This window comes from Aplidium turbinatum, chromosome 8, assembly GCF_918807975.1.
Source record: "Aplidium turbinatum chromosome 8, kaAplTurb1.1, whole genome shotgun sequence".
Taxonomy (NCBI): domain Eukaryota; kingdom Metazoa; phylum Chordata; class Ascidiacea; order Aplousobranchia; family Polyclinidae; genus Aplidium; species Aplidium turbinatum.
Window position 1 is genome coordinate 9,537,893 of NC_137479.1, and position 25,424 is coordinate 9,563,316.

Sequence of the window (25,424 nt, forward strand, 5' to 3'; positions counted from 1 at the left end):
AAATTTCTACTTTAACGTAGCTTTTTCGTTCCATAAAACAGAATTAACGTCTGAAGGACAAATAGCTTATGTCAGCTTTGTTGGAATAAAAGTCAAAGTCAGTCACCAATTTGCTTCAGTTTCTTCAAAAATTGAAGAAGCAATCTAGATTTTTAGATTTTGACGAGACAATTGTTAAATATGAGGAAAAGCTTTATCTTCTGCTTGGTGTTAGCGTTTGCTGCCACAGCACTGGGGACAGCTGAAATTACTAAACGCAATGGACAAGAAGAACAAAGTATTGCTGCAGAAAAAAGACGTAAGTTGTAAGATCAATTTGGAGTTTTATATTACATTGCAAGCATTATCGTAATTGGAACTTCGTTACACCCACTGCACATATCGACAAGGACTGATTCATTGAAATTCTAAAAACGTAAAAAAAAGCATTTTCAATGTTACAATGTATAATACTGACAAAATTTTTTAATGTATGAATATGACAAAAAATACTTTTTTTAATAAACAAATATGTCCCAAGGTGACCAAAAAGTTTGTTAGAGATTTTAAATGATAAAAATATAATTTTTAAGTACAATTGACATCATAAAAACAAAAGAATAAGAACTCACGCGACAACAGTAAGTTTTCCAACATCATTTTTGACCATCAATCGATTTCGCCACACTGCTGTTGGAAAACAATCCGAGAGTCGAACTTGCTCCGCGTGATCTTGAGCCGGCCGCGTAACCATTGAGCTAACGGGGCGAACGTTATCAGACTGACGGTGCTGTAACAGTACGGCGAAATCGATTTGTGATTTGTAAATGAGTCTGGTGAACTGTTGTTGCGTCAGTTACTAGGCTCATAATTCATATCTACTATCCTACTCTTCTAACGAAACATTCTTACCTTTTTCAGTTTCGACGGGTGCTCGCATTGCATTGCAACGAAGGGTAAGATTGGGTGTTCATGTTGAATTGATATTTATCATTATAATTATCAGTACCAATACAGTATACTGTATTTCTATTCTCTTTTTTCAATGAAAACACATATGAATATTATTTTTTAACTCCTTGCCTGTAGCCCACCTGTATTTTTTGCAATACCGGAGGAATAAGCTTTCAAATTGTATTATAAGAATAAGAGTTTTTTCATTTAAGTAAACAACATAAAACGTATTCATTCTTTTTCAATTTGCTATCGTAATAAATGATCTCACACGTTGTAAGGTTGGAATTTGTTTGGTTTATCATCCATTTTTTCATTGATTAATTACTTGGTGGAGTTGACACTCTGAAAAACAAACAAGCAACTATAATCGAAACAAACTGTTTGACTCAATTATTGAATTCGAACAAAAGTAGTTGATATATTTAAGGAGAGAAAAAAATTACAAAAATCTTAAAAGAATTATTTTTGTCACAGGCTTTGGCGAAACGTTGGCAATCGTACCATGGCTCGCAATCTCAAGCTATGGTTAGTAGGCTACTTAACTTTATTTTACACAAAGTTGTGTTAATCAGTCGTTGCATCCGCTCTTGATGATGCTTGTTTCGCTATTTGGATTTTTACCAGTAACATTCTTTGTCGATTCGCCTGTTTACTTAAGCAACAGATAATAATGATTAAAGTGATAATGATGATACTAGTGTTAGAAACGATAATTATCCTAATCAACACCCAAACTTTTTAAGTATTGGATAATAATCATATTATTTTATGTCCATTGCAACAACATACTGTTTACTCGATCAGATCAGAGATGCATCAGCCAATTGCTGGAAGCAACGAGGGACACGTAGGCATCCAGACAGTTGCTGGCCTACCAATCATTTTAACATACCAAGACCCGGCTGCGCGCTATGGAGCAATCCATGCTTCTGCACTTTAAAAAACTAATATTGTTTTATTAAAATATATTTTCAGAGCAGCAGCTCATACTCATCAATGCAACACCAACAAATGGTAAGACATTGTCTTAAAATTTAGTGCTCGTCGTAACTAAACAAATTTTTTCTGGTCCAAATTAAGCTAAGCTATCACACGATGTATAAAGTGACAATGTGCTTTTATTCCGACGTTTCGTCAATCAAGCACGACTGACTTCTTCAGGGAGCTAGAACGCATTATGCCATTTAACTAAATGCCTGGTAAACAGCCTCATTTAATTTTAAACAAATTTCGTTTCAATTTTCGATTGTATTTTATGATCTACTTCATTTATGAACATCTGACTTTTGAAACAGTGAAAAATCAAAACTTTCAACATCGACGTTGAATCGCAACATTATGACTTTTCCACAGCAAAGCAAAATTGCTTCAGTCAACCTTTTTCCTGTTGGTAGAATTTTCTTCTTTTTCTCTAAAAAAAATACGATATTTCTCTGTTATAAAAATATCGCTTAATTACGGTCAGCTGATGCAATATGTTATTCAAGTTTATAGAAAAATATAAAAGAATAATCTTTAAAATACAAAAAAATATATTTTGCTTTTCAGGTTGCACATAGCTCCGGAAGTTCGTATAGCCAGTCACAAGGAATGGTAAGTTGCTGAACTAAAAAGACACACGTTTTGAAATATTTTTGTACCTAAATACACCAAAAAGTATATTGGGTTTATATTTGCACATTTCATGTATTTAAACCGACCAGCAATAATTATTTTTTATAAAATAAACAAACAAATCCGTTTCTAATTACTCTTTTTACTTTTTGTCTTACTCTCTAATTCCTATTAACTTTTTCTTTCATTGGATGCAAATTGCATTTATCTTTAAATTGCATTGAACCTACTGAAAATTTCGATACGTTTCTAGCTGTAAATTACGTCTTGAATGTGGCCATTTTGCCCATTTGGACATATTTCGACTTGCGGTTTACTTTGTAAGCTTCTCACAGCAAAGGCTTTGTATTTACTCAAGCAACAATATTTATGGTCAAGAAACTAGTAATGTGATGTTCTCTGAGGGTGATACGCTGACTTTAAAAAATCCAAAAGGTTTTTCACTGATGTCAAAGAAATAAGACTGAAACGTCCTACGTTATAGACCCCAATGCCCACTTTATGCTGGACCTGGGCTTCTTAATCTGTGGGTACTTATTCATAAAACAGCAGTTTAACATTTTACACAGGGTAATTTAATTTATCGTTTTTTGTTGTTTTTTTCAACGAAACCAATAAAACTCAAAATGCAAAATTTAACAGCACTGTGCAATGCGTAGGCATTGCACAACACAATCTAGTTTCTATATGTTGAACTCCATTTTGAATACAATAAAGCTTTAATTATAAATGGCCACAACAAAATTACCTCACTGTAGGCTACATTGTACAACAATGTGTTATCTTCAATTTAACCATTTTCGTGTTTTTACAGTCGAGTCATAAAGGCGGCTTTGCAGCTTCACAAGGACAAACGATGGTAAGTTATTAAAGCAGCAACAGAATACACTGAGCAACATATTTTAAACAAGCGTGATATTTTCATATTATTGTAGGTGTATCACGGGTATCAGTAGGCCTACTGTATTTAAACCCAACAAACGATAAGCTTACCTTTTTATTAATTATACAGGATACCCATCAATATATGATTAAAATTTGAATTTATGTTTCAATTTATATTCCCCAGAAAATAGATTCTATTTGATTAAGCTTAGCTTAACTGAAGATGATCTAGCTTAATCGATTTTTAGCAATATATGATTGAACTGCCTCGTGTGAGAATAAATTTCTTTGCATTATTGGATGATAATACCACTGTGAGCTGTAATCAACATAATGTGACGTTGTCTAAACGCAATGCGTTAACTTAACAAACTGAAGTGCTTTTCACTAATGTCACGTGAATACGATGAAACGCCCCCCCCCCCCCATTATAAACCCGAATTCTCACATTATACTGCCCCTGGGGTTCTTAACCTGTGGTACATTATTCATAAAAGAGTAATTTAACATTATACACCTGGTTGTTTAAATTATCGTTTTTTTTTTGTTTGTTTGTGACGAAAAGAACAACACTCATAGTGGAATAATTAACAGTATTGTGCAGTGTGCAATGCGTAGGCTATGCACAGCATAATCATGTTTATCTTTTTAGCTTCTATATTTTGAGCTCTATTTTGTCTTGTATCAAAAAGCTTTGATCATAAATAGACACAGCAATACGACTTCACTGTACAACAATATGTTGATTTCACTTTAATTATTTTATGTTTTGTCAGTCGAGTCATAAAGGCAGCTTTGCAGCTAAACAAGGACAAATTGTGGTAAGTTATTAAAAAAGTAGCAGGATATGATGAGCAACTTATTTTAAACAAGCACAATCTTTTTACACTAGCTGTATAAGTACTTAACCCAACAAACGGTAGGACTATCTTTTTATCAATTAAACAAAGAGCAATCAGCAACCGTTCTTTGTTGTGAATAATATAATACTTATGCTTGACTTGCTCTAGGCTAGAGTTTGTACAGTTAGACTGGTGACATTAAGTTTTAAATGCTCTATTTGAATTTACGTTTTGATTTATAGACGTCCCACAGTAATCGCGTGATAACTAGCTACGGTAATCAGAAAACACAGGAGATTGTTAAAATATTGTGACAATATTAAAAAAGTGTTAAAAAGTTTATTTAAGCTCAACAAAGGAAGATCTCCTTTTTTGCTGTTGCTTTTGTTTCAGTTATAGCAGGGGTCACCAACCTTTTTTGCATGCGGGCCACTTTGGCACTAAGGAGAGCTGTGGCGGGCTGCACTAATAAAATTTTAGGTAGGTTGACTCTTATGCTAGAAAAGAACGCATTTTGTACCCAGTATCCAGCGTTACATGTTGTTCATATTTTTGTTAGAATACCGCAGCAACAAAATTAATCAAACAACGCTACTGCCAGGCTAAGCTCCTTTTACAACACTTTTGACTTTTTTAACAATGCCTAATAAACGAGGCCACTTGTTTTGCGCACTTATAGCGAGGCGAGCGGTTTCATCAGAATATTTATCGCCAAGCAAGAGTGATGTTGTCACTTCAATTCACAAAAGATATCTTGCAATTAACAATTTCAGAAAACAAGGGAATGTTTGACACATCGTAACACAAGCAACAATAGTGCCCTGCAAACATATCAGCGAAAAATAAGCTCCAATAACAGGGAAAAAGAAACCAGGCACCATGAAACAAACGCTTGTGGAAATCACCGAAAAATCGTAATTCTATCGTAATTTATGAACAGTCTTCCCTCTAAAAAAGCAATGAGTTGGGTTTTCATCCTTTTTGTGAGAGTCTACAAAACCGTCTTTCGTTTAATATAGACAATTGTCACTTGCGGTGCTTATCAGCGTGGCAAGAATTTGTTGATTAACAACATTTTGGAGTACCGTACTTGCTTCGGCAGTACATATATTAAAATTGGAGCGATACAGAAAAGATTAGCATGGCCCCAGAGCATTGCGCAAGGTTGACACGCAAAATCGTGAAGCGTTCCATATTTCTTTAAAAAAAAAACATTTTGCAGTACTAAGCTAAATATTTTCATAAAACAATCAGAAAAAGTCTTTAAATTTATATATAATATTTTGCCAATTTATTATAAATTAAGTTGGCACACCGACCTATTTTGCCAACAAAAACTTGCATAAAGAGAACACTGCTCGTGAAACACAATAACGGTGAAACGCACACTAGTGTTTACATGACATTTGCAAACTTAAAATAAGTAACCCTATGCTCACAGACAATTTCGAAATTCGAAAACAGACGTTTTAATCAACCACTGGGACAGTGTGGCTGGACATCGCATTGGAATAACTCTAAGCAACCCCCATCGAGAACTATAATCTGATTGGTCGGTCGGTGGAATCGTATGCAAAGCGAAAATATGCTTCCTGGAAAGTATTTTTTGCCTTCATGCTCTTTAACTCCCCAAGAAAAGCATTTTTGGTTATACTTGTACGCTGATACCTTCCGCGGGCGCAGCGATACAGTGTGGCGGTCCGCCAGTTGGTGACCCCTGAGTTATAATATTATTTGTTACCATAATGCAAAGAAATTTATTCTCACCATAAAATTTGTTACCATAAACTTCACAAGTAGCAGGGGCATCTTTCTTTCTAACTTTATATTAGATTAAGTTTGCTTCTTGTTATATTTGCTTCCTCGGATTGTCTTTTACTGCTGCTCGCTATCTCGCAATCTTGTCTTGTGATTACACTCTCTAGTATTCGTTACAATAAAATGTTAACACTTTGGTATCTGTCCTTCAGTTGTGTGTGTACTTAGCTCAGTGCGTAGTGCAGTTATTTGTTCAGTCACCTATCATTACCATTATTTAACAATTATTTGTTTGTTTCTTCAGAGGGCATAGAGTTCTTGCCGAAAACATTTTAATTTATTATGATGTTTGTCTGTTAGTGTATTGTATTTATTTTAAATGCTGTTCAATCCTATTAAGTTATTGTCACACATCTGTTTGTGGTATTTTAAAATTACTTCTCTCAAGCTATTCTATTTACAAATAGTGCTTCACGTTTATGCGCTTATCACGTTTAAATTTACGAAATCAAATTTGTAGCATAACGCCTTTTTGTTTGTTTTATTAGACTTCTCACAATGGAGGCGTTGTCTCCAAGCAAGCCCAAGGAATGGTAAGTTACCGACAAGTAACTTGTTGCAAAGTGAATTTATGCATAAATATTAAATAGTCAACATAACAGAACTATTTCTCTTTCAAAATTTATAGACTTCTCATAGTGGAAGCGTCGTGGCTAGCCAAGCACAGGGGATGGTAAGTCACAAAAAGTTAGTATTTATTCTAGTTTAGTACTTTTAACTTAAAACAAATTTAAAAAATATTTCAAAGGGTTAAATTGGTTGAAACATATTCTATCAAGTTAGAAAATAATGTAAAGCATACATGGATTTCTCTTTGCAGTACATTGTTTCTTCTATTACTATCTTGCATAAAAAATAGTTATTATAATATCCCAGTGAGCTGTAATCAACAGTTTAGTTAAAGTAAATCACAAAAATTGTATTTTAAAATTATGCCTACCTGCTGAGGTATAAATGTATGTAGTATATTTTATAAGCAAAAATAAATTCTTTGATTCACCATTAAAAACATAGTGTTGCACTTTGTAGTTGGTAGATACTGACACTGTCCCTTGAGTAGTAGGCATACACTTTATTGTGAATAAACTTTTACAAGTTTAATTTACGTTTGTATGTTTTTCATAGACGGCTCATAAAAGTGGATTCGCAGCCAACCAAAAGCAAAACATGGTGAGAATGACAAATTTTCTGGTTATTTTCAGAATAAAAACGAAGAAACATATCCGTGAAGTACCGGTAGGCTACTTGAAATAACGTAGCTCATCTACTGAACAATAGCTTATATTGTAGGCTACTTGTGTAAACGCTTTCACATTTCATTTTAGAGATGGACAAAGACGAGTGCAGCGATGAAGCAAAAACAAAGCGTTAAACTGGCAAGTGGATCTAATTTATCATAAATAAGTTCAAGTGTAAGGTGCAAACCGTTTTTCTAAGTAAAATAACGACGTAGGTGTTCATCAGCTGCATGTCATGTAGGCACTATACATAATATACCGTACTGTAGCCTACATTGTCTCCAGCTTGCGAGGAATATAAGCATGACAACTGCGTAGCCTGTCTACTTTGTTCACACAATGCTGTTGCCATGTGCAAAGTGCACGTAACTTCAATTGCTTGTATTGTACTGTTTATATCTTTGCAAATTTTTATCAATTTTTTGTTTTACGCTTAATTGTAGTGCAAGCAATATAAAGTTGTTTTAGATGAAAAGTGTCTTACAAAAATACACTCCCCGGCCAAAAGTATCCTTAGGCAGTGGTTCCATTCAACTAGTGGTTACTCTACGAAATCGGAGTGTCTAGGGAGCTAACTTTGTTCAGCCCCCATCTCTATGGAGATGCCTCAACGCGGTGTAGATGGTGAACCCAGGCTGAAAACTAGGCTCACTCCTAGAAACTCCTGGGACTAATAGACACACGTAAAAGTCCCCAACGGAAAATTTTTTTGGCGGAAGAGGGCAGTGTCTGACGGGCAGGCATCCTGTAAGGCGGGCCTCGATGAACAGAGCACCCGGCAGCCAGTTGCAACCAGGTTCCCTTGAAGCTTCACATTTCAATATAATTGGACTGCAGTAGACATGGAATTGGGCAAGAGTGTGTGCGTAGCCCTCGCGTAGTCACGACCACCTTAAAAGGATAGTAAAGGAAAAACCTGACTTGGCGATTATACACGTTCTTTGTGTTTAACATGCTACCATAAAACGGTTTTCAATAAAATTTTGCCCCATTGCGGTCTGATCAGCATTCCGCGCGTGCTTTTGTCAGAGCTTTCAAAACTAGAATGGGCGTGAGCAGCGAAGCGTGCGACTGTACAGTCTACGTCACAATGGACTAGCAATTAGCTGATCGCGCAATAGTTGTTACTGCCGGCGATTTAACTGTAGGCTATGTAAGTATGTACATCAAAACATCAGATTTTAACATCAAAACATCAGACAGTTTGCTCAAAACATCAGATCTAATGTTAATGTTAACGTGGCTTTTGTTATTGCTGTCGATGGTGACGTATTCTCGAGCAGTGTTTGCACTTTTTGGTCATTTTGAAAAAAATTAAAAATAAATGAAACATTGGACTTTGGGCCTTACCAGTGCCATTGAAAACAATTTTTTTTTCGGTAATTTTTTTTGAAATGTATTCTTGAATGTTCAGTTCACGCATTTTAATGCTTAATTCCCGTTTGAAAATTTCATTTAGTATGCCTTTAAACAACCATACAAGCGAATGGCCTCTGTCTCAATTTGAACCTGGACCAAACAAAAACATTAATCTGGATTCACGGGAACAACTTGCTAGTGGCCGATCACTCTGGAGAGAAAGAACTAGGGAAAGCAGGAAAATTTCCAAAAAAAAAACAGTATACAAAAAGCCCAAGAAAAACGAAGCATTAGAAAAGAAAAGTTAAAGTAAAACTACCACGTCCCCCACCTTCCATACAATGTGCCTTTTGCCCACTTCTTTTCATCATAGACTGAGCCTCCAAAGCCACATAATACATCACCATCCAAAGCCAAATTCGATTAGAAGACAAACCAATGCTCGGACACGAGCTGGAGACGATGAACGAACATTCAACTATGGCAGCACGCAATCTTTTTCTTTCTGATAAGATTTTTGTTCCTTATTTCAACTGTCAAAGCTGATTTGGCTATAAGCTCTTGCGTTTTATCACATTTTTATTCAACTTTCCAGGTCTGAAATTAAAATTTCAAGTTTAAACAACCAATGTTTGTTCGCTCTTCCTTATGGTCTGTTTCTATTATATCAACATCATGCAATAATCTTTAACGTTGGCCAACCAGACATTAATTAATCTACTTTTTAGACTTGGAAGCAAAGACAAGCATTGAAGGCAAAGCAGTCCACCTTGGTAAGAAACTTTTTTGTTGTAAGAGCATTTTAAACTGTTTCATAGCTGGAGCGTCCCTCAAAGCTCTCGAAAAACACTTTACGCTATATGTTAAAGGGAGCTTGTTTAACTAAATTTCCCTATTCCGTTTTAGCAGGCTTGACAACAGCACCAAATTGTCTTTATGCTTTGTTTTGTTTACTGAAATGGGATTAAAAATAGAGTTTTACATCGAACACCAAAAATATCGAACATAGTAGCCTACGTCACAGCCATTCGGATAGGATCTAATGTAACACTGAACTGAAGAAAATGAAAAAGCAGGATTGCCAGATTGAAATTACAACTTTAAGTTAACAACCAATGTTTGTTCGCTTTTCTTTGGTTTATTTCTATTATATCAACACTGTGCAATAATCTTTAACCTTGGCAAACCAGTCATTAACTAATCTAATTTTTAGACTTGGAAGCAAAGACAAGCATTGAAGGCAAAGCAGTCTACCTTGGCAAAAAACTTTTTTGTTGTAAGATCATTTTAAACTGTTTCATAGCTGGAGCGTCCCTCAAAGCTGTCAAAAAACACTTTACGCTATGTTAAATGGAGCTTGTTTAACTAAATTTCCCTATTCCGTTTTAGTAGGCTTGACAACATCACCAAATTGTCTTTATGCTTTGTTTTGTTTGCTGAAATGGGATTAAAAATAGAGTGTTTCAGCGAATACCAAAGTATCGAACACAGTAGGCTACGTCACAGCCATTCGGACAGGATCTAATGTAACACTGAACTGAAGAAAATTAAGAAGCAAGATTGCCAGATTGAAATTACAAAAAAGATAAACTTCATAAAACTCCAGTCAAAACGAAACAAAAAAGGTAAATTATTTTTCAAAACCAGCCAAAAAAAGTAAAAGCAATAATACTTACGCTATGAAGCTGGTAATTACGGTAGGCTACCTACGTTAAGATGGTAAAGTTAAGTGCTTTTCACTAATGTCACGTGAATACGATGAAACGCCCCACCCCACACCATTATAAACCGTGTTGGTGATTTTTCCATTCGTGGTAGCCTACGCAAGGAACTACATTAGGATACTTTCACCAATCTTGCAAAAGTGCTCAAACTGCCGAAGAGGTGAGCTATGCGCAATGCAGCAGCAAGATATCTGCTAGCAAAGTGCTCAATATTTTATGTGCTTTGATAGTGCGAGCAATATAAAGTGTCTTTACATGAAAAGTGTCTTGAGAAACTACACGCCCCCGCCACTATGCTTACGCAATGGTTACATTCAACTATGAAAGCACACGATCTTTTCCTTCTGATAAAAATTGTGTTCCTTATTTCAACTGTCAAAGCTGATTTGGCTATAAGCTCTTGTCTTTTATCACCTTCTTATTCAACTTTCCTGTTCAGAAATAAAAATTTCAAGTTTAAACAACCAATGTTTGTTCGCTCTTTCTTGGTCTATTTCTATTATATCAACACTGTGCAATAATCTTTAACGTTGGCCAACCAGACATTAACTAATCTACCTTTTAGACTTGGAAGCAAAGACAAGCATTGAAGGCAAAGCAGTCTACCATGGTAAGCAAGAAACTTTTTTGTTGAAAGAGCATTTTAAACTGTTTCATAGCTGAAGCGTCCCTCCAGGCTGTCAAAAAACACTTTACGCTACGTTAAGGGAGCTTGTTTAACCAATCTTCGCTAGTTGAGAAGGAGCGATCTTCCTGGCGTCAGCATTACCTTACTACTCACTGACGTAAATTTTCCTATTCATTTTAGCAGGCTTGACAACAGCACCGAATTGTCTTTATACTTTGTTTTGTTTACTGAAATGGGATTAAAAATAGAGTTTCACATCGAACACCAAAAATATCGAACACAGTACGTCACAGCCATTCAGACAGGATCTAATATAACACTGAACTGAAGAAAATAAAGAAGCAAGATTGCCAGATTGAAATTACAAAAAAGCTAAATTTCATAAAACTCTAGCCAAACAAATTTTCAGAATAAAAACGAAGACACATACCCGCGAAGTGCCGGTAGGCTACTTGAAATAACGTAACTCATCTACTGATCATTAGCTTATATTGTAGGCTACGTTTACAGTATAAACGCTTTCACATTTCATTTTAGAGATGGACAAAGACGAGTGCAGCAATGAAGCAAAAACAAAGCGTTAAACTGGCAAGTGGATTTAATTTATCATAAATAAGTTCAAGTGTAAGGTGCAAACCGTTTTTCTAAGTAAAATAACGACGTAGGTGTTCATCAGCTGCATGTCATGTAGGCACTATACATAATATACCGTACTGTAGCCTACATTGTCTCCAGCTTGCGAGGAATATAAGCATGACAACTGCGTGGCCTCTCTACTTCTATACTTCATTCACACATTGCTGTTGCCATCAGGGATGGAGGAACCATTTTAAAAGTAGGTGGGCCCAGAGGCGTAGCAGTCAAAGTCAACCCAACTTCTGAGGGGGCTTCGCCCCCCAGACCCCCTTGTTGCTTTGCTAATATTTAAAATCGCTTACACCAGGAGTCGGAAACCTACGGCCCGCCAAGAAAAATCATCCGGCCCGCCGCTCCTTTACAAATTATAATAATATGTGGCCAGACCAGTGGTTTATTACAGTATAATCGAATGGAAGAACAAGTAGGCTACTTTTCATTAATCATTTTAGTCGGCCCACGTCTTTGATTTGCAGCGTTTCTGTTTGTTAAAACAAAGAACTCAACATAAAGCGCCATTATGATACAAAACATATTCTTTTTAATAATGTGTCAAACAAGGAACAGCAAAGTTAATCTACTCAAAAATAGCTTTAAAACAGCAAATTTCTCTGTTACAAAGGAAAGAAAAACCAATGAATCAGAAAATTCTTTTGCTAGCTACAACAATCAATAGCAAAAGATAAGAAATCGTATTGTGATGGAAAATTTGGGAAAAGGTGTAAGATAGATGTTTTTGAAAACATATATCCAGAGAAAAAAAAACTACTTTTCAGATATAGGCCTAAGTCTTTCAACAAGAACCGTAACTCGACGAAAAGAAGAGATATCGGAGAACGTAATTTCTAGCAAAAAGTTGTTGTATATCTACAGTTCTTCGCAATGGCAATAGATGAGAGCACAGACACGACAGATAAGCCTACAGCTGAGATGGCAGTATTTGTGCGTGCAGTAAACAAAGATTTTGATGTTTAAGAATTTGTTCAGCTGATTCCCGTCAAGGATAGGCTATTAGGCTACTGGCCGATATTCTAAAGGCATTAGGCTACGCCAACGCCTTGAAATCTTTATCAAAACTGGTATTAATAGGCTACGGCCCGCCAAGACCATCTAAAGTTTGGCTTTGGCCCGCTGTTAGAAAAAGGTTGCCGACCCCTGGTTTACGCATTGCGTTTTCATAATTGCCTTTCGTGCAAACAGACAAATTTTTCCATTTTTGGGCCGGACTTGGTCAAAAAAATTTACAAAATTGTTGAATTGCTCCATAGATTGCTCTAATTGCTCTGTACAAAATGTGGTTACACACAAATAAAAAGGCAACAATACCCACACAGTTATAATACCACCTGGGAGTAATAATATGCAGCATTATACAGTACGTGCATATGTAATGATATCACTGTTCAATCCATAGAGAGCATACAGAATAATTACATTGATGGATAGATTGCTCCACCAGTCACACGCAACCACACCCACACGTGCTGCACATCAATAATGGACTCAACAGAAATGCTTGAAGATTGGATTTCATCATTGCGAGCTATCAAAGATAATCAAACTACTGTGTATCAAACGAGTGAAGACCTTTTTTTGGAACTCCCTCTCTGATTTGCCGTTTTCGCTACCTTTTCAAAGAAATTTGGCTTTCAAAAGTGGGTGGGCCAGGCCCACCTAGAAAATAAAGTAGGTGGGCCCAGGCCCACGATGCCCACGTGGTTTCTCCATCCCTGGTTGCCATGTGCAAAGTTCATGTAAAATTCTAATTTTTATAAATTTTTTGTTTTACACTTAATTATAGTGCAAGCAACATAAAGTTGCTTTACATGAAAAGTGTTTTGAGAAACTACACGCCATGGCCAAAAGTATCCTTAGGCAATGGTTACATTCAACTATGTCAGCACGCAATCTTTTTCTTTCTGATAAGATTTTTGTTCCTAATTTCAACTGTCAAAGCTGATTTGGCTATAAGCTCTTGCGTTTTATCACATTTTTATTCAACTGTCCTGTTCAGAAATTAACATTTTAAGTTGAAACAACCAATGTTTGTTCCCTCTCCCTTGGTCTGTGTCTATTATATCAACACTGTGCAATAATCTTTAACGTTGGCCAACCGAACATTAACTAATCTACTTTTTAGACTTGGAAGCAAAGACAAGCATTGAAGGCAAAGCAGTCTACCTTGGTAAGAAACTTTTTTTGTTGTAAGAGCATTTTAAACTGTTTCATAGCTGGAGCGTCCCTCCAGGCTGTCGAATAACATTTTACGCTATGTTAAAGCGAGCTTGTTCAACTAAATTTCCCTATTCCGTTTTAGCAGACTTGACAACATCACCAAATTGTCTTTATGCTTTGTTTTGTTTGCTGAAATGGGATTAAAAATAGAGTTTCACATCAAACACCAAAAATATCGAACACAGTAGCCTACGTCACAGCCATTCGGACAGAATTTAATGCAGTGGTTTTTAAACTTTTTTGTATGTTTTACCCTTTCTACAAAGATGCATATCAGATTTACCCCCAATAGGTAAAATGGCGCTCATTTATTAAAAAGCGAAAAAAAACAAATTACATCAGCTATATTCAATGCGACGGATGCGCTTGCTTTTTGGCAACGAGTTGTTCAATGTCTCGTAAATACTAGATAATGCACGACGAATATCAGATTCAACTTTAAGTCGGTTTTTTGCTTTAGATTTGATAGTAAACAATGCAGAGAAGATATATCAATCAATTAGCGAAGTACTGTATAACGTTACCCACACTAGACGATAAAGAATCAATAAGCTACTACGCTAGCTTCGGATTAGCAGTTAATCTGATCTAGAAAAGAAAGCTACAATAACTACAACTGGCACAATTTTTCTTTCCCTTCAACTGATGTGAATTTTGATTAGTAGCTTATTTATCCTCTAAAATGAGAAATTTACCCCCAGGGGTAAATTTACCCCAGTTTAAGAAATGCTGATCTAATGTAACACCGAACTGAAGAAAATTAAGAAGCAGGATTGCCAGATTGAAATTACAAAAACGATAAACTTCATAAAACTCCAGCCAAAACGAAACAAAATGGGCAAATTAATTTTCAAAAACAGCCAATAAAGTAAAAGCAATAATACCTACGATATGAAGCATCAGTGCAACCGAAATAAATAAATAACACTTTTCACAATGAATGATGTCTTAAAACCACAGAGAAAATAAGTATTTTGATAGGACAAGAAAAGGCCCTTAAAACACTTTTGGCCAAATTGTATCTAACACATTGATTATATTTACATGAACGCTTTACAAAAAGAGCTCCATGTCATCGCTACAGTCATGCGTGCTTCACCCTGTATGTACAATACAATACATGTGTGCATTGAACATTTTAAGCATTTTGTCAGGTGCAATGAAGTATTTGCAGCATTTTGACGAAAACATCAAGGCAGTCCTTATTCTGATTAGGCTATATCGATTCTTAGGTACTGATTTATAGTCTGTTACTTGGCTTTGTTTTACAATTAGTGACATGTGAAAAAATCCTCTTGACAACAGCATTCCTAACAGGGGTTTCCAAGCATGTCAGTGCATAGCGAGCTAACTCCTCAAATTTTGGATATTTTAAAATCTCTATCCAAAATTGTTCTGCGTTGGATAAAAGCTCATGGTTGAATTGAAATCTTCTTCTTTCCAGTCCACAAAAAGTTTCGTTCTGTATTGGTGTTCCAAAAATGTAAAATTATTTTCTGTAATATATAAAGAAAGGAAAGATTCAGAAAACAAGCTCTTGATGCTTGGCTTAGATTTGGCTTAAATTAAACATAAATAGGACTTAGGTGTGCCAAGTTTGTATAGCCTATAGGTCCTGGGAGGATGGTATTCTTTCTTGGATGGTAATCTAAGACTTGTTCGAGAGCTTCATCAAGCATTGCTTTGCATCGAACTTTTCCCTCTTCAATTTCTTTTTCGATCAAACTTTTTCCTCTCACATCTTGATATTTAGCATATTCAATCAAAAAGGAGCACCAAATTTGAATGTTTAGCTCTCCGCATGAGAACCTTAGCATGAGCGCTCTCTGCATCTCGCCGTACTCCGTTTAAACAACTAGAGGATTAGACTACATCTAGCATGTTTCTCTTTGACTGCTCTGTGGTATTATTTCCTGAAGCAATAATCTTAATATAACTTTATCAGTGGCAAGCAAAGTAGCCTGCCACTGGTAGTTCCACCAACTCAGCCGTTCTGTTTCAGCTAGGAGACGTCCTTCACCTATTGCAAACCTTTCGCCTTACTTTCACTCACCAAACAGTGAGTAAGGTCTTCCTGCATGACAAAATTCAAGATTAGCTGCTCTTCAGTGATGTCATTGTGTACAATAGTCCAGGTCCAAAACCTATCAGCGTACATAGGAAAAGAATTTATTTTGTGCAACAGGTCACATTTAAACTGGTGTGTTGATTTATGACTGCGTTCTTCTTGCAAGTAATAGCCTATAGCTTACTAAAACGCATAACCTTGTGATTCATGCTGTGGATTGATATTTTTAGATTTGGAAACAAAAGCAGCTGAAAAAGCAAAGAGCAAGAGCAGTAAGTGATAAAATTTGATGCTCTATAATAAACCATGGAAAAAATACTATTGTGACTTGTGAGTAAAGAAATGCAATTTATATAAATGGCTTAATGAATTTCAAGTAAAAACTATGCATTTGAAATAATTTGTTACAAGCGAGTCGAAAATCTTCATTTGTTCTTTTATTTCATGAAAGTGTATAGTAGGCCTATATCAAAACTGTAAAGTCTTCCCTGGAGTATTATATCAAAAGCATTATAAGGTAAAGGTTAAGCAAAAGAATGGTAGTTGCATTAGATAAAGTCAAAATACTATCAGACCAAGCTCAGAATTGAGTATTTAGCGATTACTGTTTGTCAATATTCTGGGTTAGATACAAAACCCACCGTTTGGCTCCGCCGTTGTGGTAGCTATATGGAAACCACATGAAATGACATAAAAAACTATTCTGGAAAACTGAATTATTTATCCAAAATTCATTGGACTTTAACTTATGTAATTTGTAGATTTTGAAGAAGAAGATGGCTCTAAAGAAGAAAATCAAACTGGTAAGTTTAACTACTTCTATTTGGCATTGGGTCAGTTTTGACAAGATGCACATATATTTGTTTGTGTTTCCTTCAAACGAGTTTTATTCTTTGATGGCAAGCGAAATAAAATATGGCAATGACGTAACAGTCACGTTGAGTAATGTTTCGAAAGCAAAATAAGAAACGCCTTTTTAGGTTTCTGAAGTCATTATTAAAATAAAACGAAAAAAAAATAGAGAAAAAATAAAATAAAATTATTTGAAAGTTATTCATATTATACAACATATTTATTTTATCAACGTTATGCCTGTTATGATCATACAACAGCATCACTGAAACAAGGTTTAGATTTTAAAATGGTTATAAGTAAAGACTCATTTACCATTCGTTCATCGATTACATTTTTCAGACCTGGAAACAGAAGAAACTCTTGAAACAAAGACAGCAAGCTAAGATGGTAAGAAAATGGTGAAAAATGGATTTTCGGAATGCAAAAATTTAACAATAAGTTCAATAAAATCGTACAGTAGCATCAGGTATTGGAATAACACGCTAAAGTTGTCAAATTGACACAACCACAGCTAGTGTGTCTGTCATTTGCGCATTATTTAATATTTTTAATACACAAATTAACTTTATGTAGCCATGAATCTATCATTATACAAATCTTCACTGAAGGATGTAGTTTAGATCTAGTTATGACTGTAATACTGTATATGAAAATACAAAAATGATCTTCCAATGACAAATTAAATCTTTTCAGACTTGGAGACAAAAGAAACTTTTGAAACAACAAGTAAGAAAAAAAACAATTACGAAATATTTTGTTTTTATAACAGAAGTTTTAATTCAATTATTCAAAAAGTTAATTTTCTTCACAAACTGTTGAAATGATAAATCGATATAGGCTAACATAATATTGCATAAAAGATGCACTCATTGTTCACTTGAACGATACGGTGAGTTTAAAGAAAAAGAAAATAATGCATAGGCTACACTTCTTGTATAATTTCTGTAATATCATTTTGCCATTGTTATACAGTGCTTTAATTAAGTCTAGGTTTGTAACACATAGAATAGCAATTCGAAATATCAGCGGCTGACTTGTAGAATGTAGTGTACAATGTCTTGTCTCTTCTTATTGTTTAGTACTGTATGTTGCATTTGTAATTGCGCTATTTCATAGCAGTCTACCGTTTTTTTGTTTTTTATTATCCAGACTTACGATTACTTGTTAAAGGTTTAGATTGAGTGAACGGAAAGAAAAGAAAGCCAAACTTTGTATATACATTCATACAATAATGTCAAGATAGTGGTAAATCTGCGTAAACCATTTACTATCTGGCTTGGAATATCAAATTGATATAATTGTGGCAGGTGTATCTTGGTCATTTGCGCTCATGCAAGATTAATCAAGTCATAGAACAATTTCATATAAATTTGCTATTCTGTCTTCATGATCACACAAAAACATCTCTATAGAGACGTTTACATTTCGGAATGGCTCTGGGTAAAAATACAATGATCATCCGTTCTCTAACTGAATCTTTTCAGGCTTGGAGACGAAAGAAACTTCTGAAACAAAGACAAGCAAAGATCGTAAGAAAATAGTTAAATAAAGAGACTGCATTTTATCTGAACTTTTTCAATGAGAAAGTTTTTGCCATCGATGTATCTTAAAAATGTGTTGTTTTGTTTTTGTGTCAATTCCATGGCTTGCTTTGACAAAACAACATGGCTGAAAAAAAACAACTCTTGTTTGAGAAAACTAAATAGTAATACTCTAAATAGAAAAATTTTACGTCTTTTTGCAGAGAATGAGTCAAGAACAGCACATGGTAAGTTATATAACGTTAAACTGCATTACAAATACAAATATTATTCACTTTAACGTGACTGTTCTTAGCGAGAAAACATAAGCAAATGTCTACTTCATTTGCAAGGTCAGCGCTGTGAGATTACCAATACGGTCCTTGCTAAGTGCAGGTTAGCAAAACACAGACCTGTCAACATGGGAGCAACTGCTGGCTTCCCGAATTTACAAGCTTTTGCTGCTCCGTGCTGTACTGTGTTGCATATACAATTGTGCTGTATAAAATTGTGCTATTTGAAAGTGTATAATGTGTATGCATTGCATACTATGCAAGTGCAATGTATGTTGTTAGTGCATAAACGAAAATGATTACATTTCAAAGCACAATCTTTTGTTTGATATTTACAGTAAGTAATTTAACAAATAATACCAGACAGAGATAGACTGGAGTCTAGTATTGCATTGATGGATTCCAAATAGCAAAATCCATCATTTGTAAAAATGATAAAATGACGAAATAAACTAAAAACGATAAAATCAATGTAAAAATGACGAAATTTGCTATCTGGGAATAGCATTGCACACTACAGGTATCAGATTGATGCAACCGCAGCTGGTGTAACTTTTCTGGTGTTAGCAGTTTATAAGGTTTATCCAAGTCACATAACAATTTCATGTAGCTATTCATGATGATACAAAACATCAATAAAGAAACGTTTAAATTTTGAACGGCTATGCGTAAAGATATTATGATCAAACATTAACAAATTGAATCTTTTCAGGCTGGAGACACAGAAACTTTTTGTGAGAAAGCAACTATTGAGAACAAAAATTAAATTCATTTTTTAAATAGATTAGTACATTAACCTTATTTACAAGAAATAATGCAATAATATATTTTTAACACTGCAATAATGTTACTATCATCAGGCTTCTCAGAATGGAAAATATTTTGCGGGACAAAAGCAACAAATAGTAAGTTACTGAACCTATAGCTTCTATTCAACTAATTTTGCTTTTTTCGCATGTGCATTGTGCAATGGCAGCTTACAACCAACTTTGCTAAATTTGAAAAATTGAAATGAAACAACAATGGCTCAACAATGAAACAACATTAATTTATGAAAATCAAACAACTTTAGTTCACAAAGTTTATTTTTCTATTTCAGAGTTCTAATCGTGGAAAACTTGTTGGCGGACAAAAACAAGTGATGGTAAGTTGCTAAACTCTCTGATGTCTGATAAACAAGTATTGTTACCCTTGGTAAGTACAATGACAACTTGCTGTGCATTTTTGTCAACTTTTACAACAAAAGTGAAACATCTCTCATATTTTTGATTTTACGTTTTATTTTTTGATTCACAGAATTCACAGAATGGGAAATTCTTTGCCGGGCAAAAGCAAGCAATAGTAAGTTGCAAAAAATCTTTTACACTCTGACATCTATTTTAACTGAAGTTGTGTCGTATAAAAAAATATTCAATGAGAGGCCTCAAAATATGTTTCAACTTTGATGTTGACAAATGATGTAGCCTTAACCAATTTTCAGTAAACTCTGTTGTGAATGTGCGGCATGATTTTCTAGCTAAACTACAAAAAAGATTCCTTCCAATTCCGATATTGCAGTAAAAATTAATGTAGAAACGTTTCATTTAACCTTAGCTGGAAACAAACGAAAATATCGGCCACGGTTAAGCTTTAACTGAAAATACTGTAATGCAAAAAAAAGATGAAGGTTTTATATTTTGTTGCTCATTTACAAAAGTGCTACATGCAATTACCAATCAAAACAAAGAAAGTTTATAGATTAATGATTAGCAATAACCGAGTATGATCTAAAAAATTACTTGAGATGTAGGCTATATTACTTGTTTCAATGAAGTAAAGTTAAAACACTCTGTCTTCAAAACTTGTGGGAAACATAACTCTTCGGTCCCCACCCAGCTACAACAATGTTGAACAGGCATAGGAAACATAAATCTGTATTCAAATTACTTACTTGATTGTGATAGACCATAGCGAGTTTAACAAATTATTTGAACCCCTCAACCTGGTGTAAATGCAAGTAGATCTTTTGGTACGGACGTGGCTTATCATTGCGATTAAGCTTGGAGCAGGATGATTTGAAATGAAAACAATAAAAAAAGGACTATTTTGTATCTTTAAAGATTTATTGCCTTTTAAACAAGCAAATGATATACAGAAATTAAATTAGATTGCTTGTTCTTTTCATTAGAACACAGTTTGAGTATTTTCAAGAAACCTTAAAAAATTGATAATTTTTGCTTATCTTAAGTTTTCTTATTTCACAAGCCATATTAAAATTGGTTTCACAGACAAGCAAAAAGAATAAAGCACAACAGGTTATTGCACTGACTAATACGATTATCACTCGTGTATGTATCCCATTTATCGAAAAGATGATATAAAAGTGCAGTAATGCTTTTATTTTTGTAAATACAGGCTTCTAAGAATGGAAAATATTTTGCTGGACAAAACCAAGAAATGGTAAGTTACTGAAACAATCCAACATCTATTCAACTAGTTTTGTTTTATTTTGTAACTTCAGTGACAGTCTACATAAAGTTCGCGAGCTTTGAAGGAGTCAAAAATGAAACAATTTCACTTATTTAATTCCACGGAGTTTATTTTTTGATTTCACAGGCTTCACATAATGGAGGATATTACGGCGGACAAACACAAGCAATAGTAAGTTATTAACACTTTTTTACATCTGATAAACAATTTTTATTTTAATCTGTTTTTTTTTATAACAAACTTTAAAAAGTTGTGTCACGTTTAATATTTTCAAACGAAGCAACTTACAACCTCATTTTTTCTCAGGAAAACAAATGTTTTGTGAATTTGTGGCACCGATTTTTGGCCAATTAAAGTACGCTATACAAACAAATTGTCCAATCTCGCAGGAAAAGTTAGTTTAAAAACAAATTTTTTTCATTCACTTTTTGCTATTCTGGAAAGAAAACAATTTCGACCAGACTCTGATCAAACTTGAAACAAAAATCAGGAGCCAGGTCTCATGTGCTGTTGCTCATTTTTAAGAAACAAATTAAAACAAGTGATATTTTAGGCTCCACTAATTACCATTAACCAAATCAGATCAACAAAGCTTCAGCAAAGCTCAGTGGTTACGCGCCCGACTCAAAACCACGCGGCGCTGGTTCGGCTCTCGGAGTGAGTGCTTGAGCAACGCATTTCAGGACTGCTCTCCATTCAGAGGCACCAAATGGATGGAATAAATTCCCGGCAACACCACTTCAACAATCGAAAACTTCACTCTGTCAGTCTCGGTAACCGGCCCTGCGTCAAGAGCCTCTACAAGTATGCCAAACAATCAGGAATAACTTATCAAGGCTTTGTCGGTCCGAGGATAAAGATTCAAAACCAACCAACATTATTTGCTTAAATGACGTGAAGGCATGAATTGACGAATATGTGACTCCAAACGTTGCGACAAGCAAGGCATATATGTGCCATCCGGGCTGAGCCAAAGGGGACAATCTTGTCGATTGGAATACGAAAACAAAATAAAAAAATGCGTGAGAAAAGTGATTTTCTTAGAGAATTTGGTAATTTGACAACATATTGGAGTCCTTCAACCAAACGTAAAACTGTAAAAGCCAGTAAATTTTTCTACTGCCGATGTTGTGTGAATGCAATTGAGTTTGAGACCTCAATAAATAATGACTCTGACTTTGCATCCCACAATAAAAAGTTGATGTAACACAAATTCCTTTCGACCCCGTTATACCGCCAATATAGACTACAATAAACCACGACATATTTTTTTCGACTTTATTTTCACAATTAATAAGCAAGATCATGGTATTAACAAGTGCAACATTTAATTAACCTTATTTCCAAAGGAATTGAGTTGTTATTGTACCAATGCAATAACATTATTATTTTACAGAGCTCTCATGGTGGAAGTGTGGTTTCCGGACAAAAACAAGTGATGGTAAGTTCCTAACCCTATATTTGACATCTGCTAGCTAAACCATTTCTTGTTTTTATTTGTAAACAGTATTTAGAAGCCAAGTTACAATCTACTTTGTCCCCCTTGATCTAATTAAAATGAAGCGACTCTCTCTACTATTTTAAGTACATACAATATACAATAGAGTAGCCTACTCCTTTCTGATTTAAAAGTTTTTAACCAGGTATAACTATTCGCAGGCATCTCACGGAAACAAGTTTGCAGCATCGCAATCACAAGGAATGGTAAGTGTTTCTCAATAAATTTGAATCTGCTGTGCTGCTTATCCTTTAGCAATCAGCAGCTGATGTAGGAAATTGAACGCAGTAGTAATAATTTGATTTATATTGTTGTACAGAAGCAAAATAAATGAAAAAATGCGTTGGAGGAAATATACGTAGAGATAATACCTATAACCAAGTAATTTTCGTTAACCGAAACAATGTGAATTGGACAATTACAACATAATGCAAAGGAAGTTATTTCGTTCGCATTACGAAAATTTATCCTGAAACTTAAATTCGTTTGTATAACAAGACAGGCGACCGAGTCGTTCATATCAAGCGCACCTGTGGGTTTAATACCTGCCAGAAGATAATTCATTTTATTGATACAACGTACTGCTTTTGAATCACATATTTTTGGTTCAAACAGAATTCATCATGTAAATGACCGTCTGCAACTTTTTTAAAAGTATTGGAAATCAAGAACGTACTGACGAAGCATTTGTGTATGACGAAAGCTCAACAGTCAACTAAAATTTATCAATTGAGAGCAAAACTCTCTATATCTTTAACAATTGCGCAACAGTTGCTTTATTTTTTGCCTATATTGTGAAGTGAATAGCAATATCCTCCTTGAGTCCTTGAGTATAAACACTTTCAAGTAAAAATATCTTCCTCACTTGACCACTACGCTTCTTGAAATTTGTTAAATATTTACAAATTTACCAAGGTAGTCTAATTCCCTATTGTTTTTTCAGTTTAATGTTCTCTTTCAAGTAACTAATTACACCACTCCGATAGAAAGTACACAACCCCAATTTCGAGATGCACACTGAAAAGCCCAAAACATGTTTGACATCTCATGCTTTCCATAGACTTTTCATCTAGGTAGCATTTGATAATTTTCATAAAATATTTCTTAGGGATTCTTTCATCTTCATTTTTTGATCTTCTTATTCGGTAGGGTCTACTGCTTGAATGAATACGTTATAAATAGTCTGAAACGTTTTAGGTTGCGTCTAAATTTTCCGTTTCTAATTTCTATTTACGCTTTGCGTTTACTTTTTGGGTTGGTGTTCCGGCTTGGAAAAAACATTTCCATGTCTATGATTTCCCCAAGGTCACGTTTCTGCTACCGTGTCCCATCGAGTAGCTTATGCGTGTTTTTTACTGGTTTACCTTGTTTTGCAGGTTGTGAACATTGTTCATAATAGTCATCATGGGAATCCACCTTCGACAAACGTAAGAAATTATTTGAATGAAGTTTTAAATTTTGCACCATTAACGCAGCACTGCTTTTGTTAAGATCTTTCAAATGAATTTGCTACGCAATAAAGCTATTGGAGACAAAAGTGCATATTTTTTTTTCAAAATAGTTTCTAGAATTTTAATTGGTTGGTTTTGAATCTTTATCCTCGGACTGACAAAGCCTTGATAGGTTATTCCTGGTAGTTTCGCATACTTGTAGAGGCTCTTAACACAGGGCCGGTTACCGAGATTGGCAGAGTGAAGTTTCCGATAGTTGATAAAATGTTGTTGCCGGGAAATTATTCCATTCACTAGGTGCCGCTGAATGGAGAGCAGTCCTAAAAATGCGTTGCTTAAGCGCACACCCCGAGAGTCGAACTTGCGCCGCGTGATTTTGAGCCGGGCGCGTAACCACTGTGCTTTATAATTTTTATAACATGTTTCAAAAATACTGATTTATTATCCTACATTCATTTTAAGTTTTCTCGGCAATAAAAGTCTAGCTTCAGTGAAAACCAATCATTTTTTTTCTGCATTTTTATGCTGCTCGCTTAGATTTGTGAATTTCAAGCCCACCAATGTAAGCTATGTTTAGTGCAATCTGAAACCTAAGTTACCTTAAGAATAAATTTTACAGCCACATCCTTCTCAACCATCTAAACCTCAGCCACCAAAACCTCAACCACCAAAACCACATAAGCCAAATTCCCCGAAGCCACACAAACCGCATTCTCCACATAAAGGACATGGAAGCCGGTCATCTAAAGGATCCAAGTCCTCTAAAAGCTCAAAGTCCTCGAAATCTTCCAAAAGCTCAAAGTCTTCCAAATCTTCCAAAAGCTCAAAGTCTTCAAAATCGTCCAAGTCATCAAAGAAATAACTCATGTATTGTAGTTCTTGAGATTGAAGAACGTGCTACAAAGCATATTAGCTCTTGTCTTACAAAAATTGATGAAAATAATTAATTCTATCGAGCTTAATTTTTTATAGTCTGTTTTTATAATTGTCCTTTAATTTGCATTCCAGTAGGGTTGTTATTTTAAAATATAGAATATATTACTGCATGTGATCAGCGCTTTTGTTTTAAGCTCAATAGCTCGAAAGTTATAGCAAAGATTGTGAGCTGTATAGCCTATTAGGCTATAGTGCAAAAACATCACAAATTAAAATAGGCTATAGCAATTACAACATTAAACAAAGAAACAACATATTGAAGCTTGCAAAGAGCACTTGTTAGGAGTCTAATTATACAACAAAAGTTATTAAAGAACAACAAACATTTGCGTGCAACAAAGCTAATAAGTTTACCAGCATACACATTCACAACTCTGCAAAAAATGAACAGTTTAGTTTGTTTTATCTTTGTTTGATCT

The 25,424-nt window shown here is 34.8% G+C and overlaps 1 protein-coding gene and 1 pseudogene across 7 annotated transcripts; both read left to right on the forward strand.

The window, feature by feature from the left end:
- The first annotated feature begins 143 nt into the window (after positions 1 to 143).
- Positions 144 to 25,120, forward strand: LOC145775340 (uncharacterized). 7 transcript variants are annotated; one of them, XM_082586618.1, is made up of 31 exons: positions 144 to 298; positions 901 to 935; positions 1,411 to 1,461; positions 1,912 to 1,950; positions 2,485 to 2,529; positions 3,365 to 3,409; positions 4,212 to 4,256; positions 6,584 to 6,628; positions 6,724 to 6,768; positions 7,221 to 7,265; positions 7,421 to 7,471; positions 9,421 to 9,465; positions 9,906 to 9,968; positions 10,982 to 11,026; positions 11,582 to 11,632; positions 13,821 to 13,865; positions 16,214 to 16,255; positions 16,745 to 16,786; positions 17,178 to 17,225; positions 17,532 to 17,564; positions 18,323 to 18,367; positions 18,583 to 18,606; positions 19,512 to 19,556; positions 19,751 to 19,795; positions 19,948 to 19,992; positions 21,046 to 21,090; positions 21,247 to 21,291; positions 22,517 to 22,561; positions 22,780 to 22,824; positions 23,995 to 24,045; positions 24,689 to 25,120. In XM_082586618.1, the coding sequence occupies exons 1-31, from the start codon at positions 181 to 183 to the stop codon at positions 24,929 to 24,931; spliced, it is 1,656 nt and encodes a 551-aa protein (XP_082442744.1). In that variant the 5' UTR covers positions 144 to 180; the 3' UTR covers positions 24,932 to 25,120. The 7 variants fall into 7 exon arrangements, with proteins under 7 accessions (XP_082442744.1, XP_082442743.1, XP_082442745.1 ...); XM_082586617.1 differs by having other exon boundaries at positions 901 to 934; positions 1,404 to 1,461; XM_082586619.1 differs by having other exon boundaries at positions 901 to 934; positions 1,404 to 1,461; positions 9,906 to 9,950.
- On the forward strand, positions 5,364 to 5,477 carry LOC145776419 (U6 spliceosomal RNA; annotated as a pseudogene).
- Positions 25,121 to 25,424: the final 304 nt, after the last annotated feature.

Bases quoted from the DNA above. Each gene is read 5' to 3' on its own strand.
- LOC145775340 (XM_082586617.1), top strand. From the start codon at position 181: ATGAGGAAAAGCTTTATCTTCTGCTTGGTGTTAGCGTTTGCTGCCACA. The intron at 9,969-10,981 runs GTAAGATCATTT...TCTACCTTTTAG, and splicing joins TGGCAAAAAACTTTTTTGTT to ACTTGGAAGCAAAGACAAGC. The intron at 22,825-23,994 runs GTAAGTGTTTCT...CTTGTTTTGCAG, and splicing joins CATCGCAATCACAAGGAATG to GTTGTGAACATTGTTCATAA.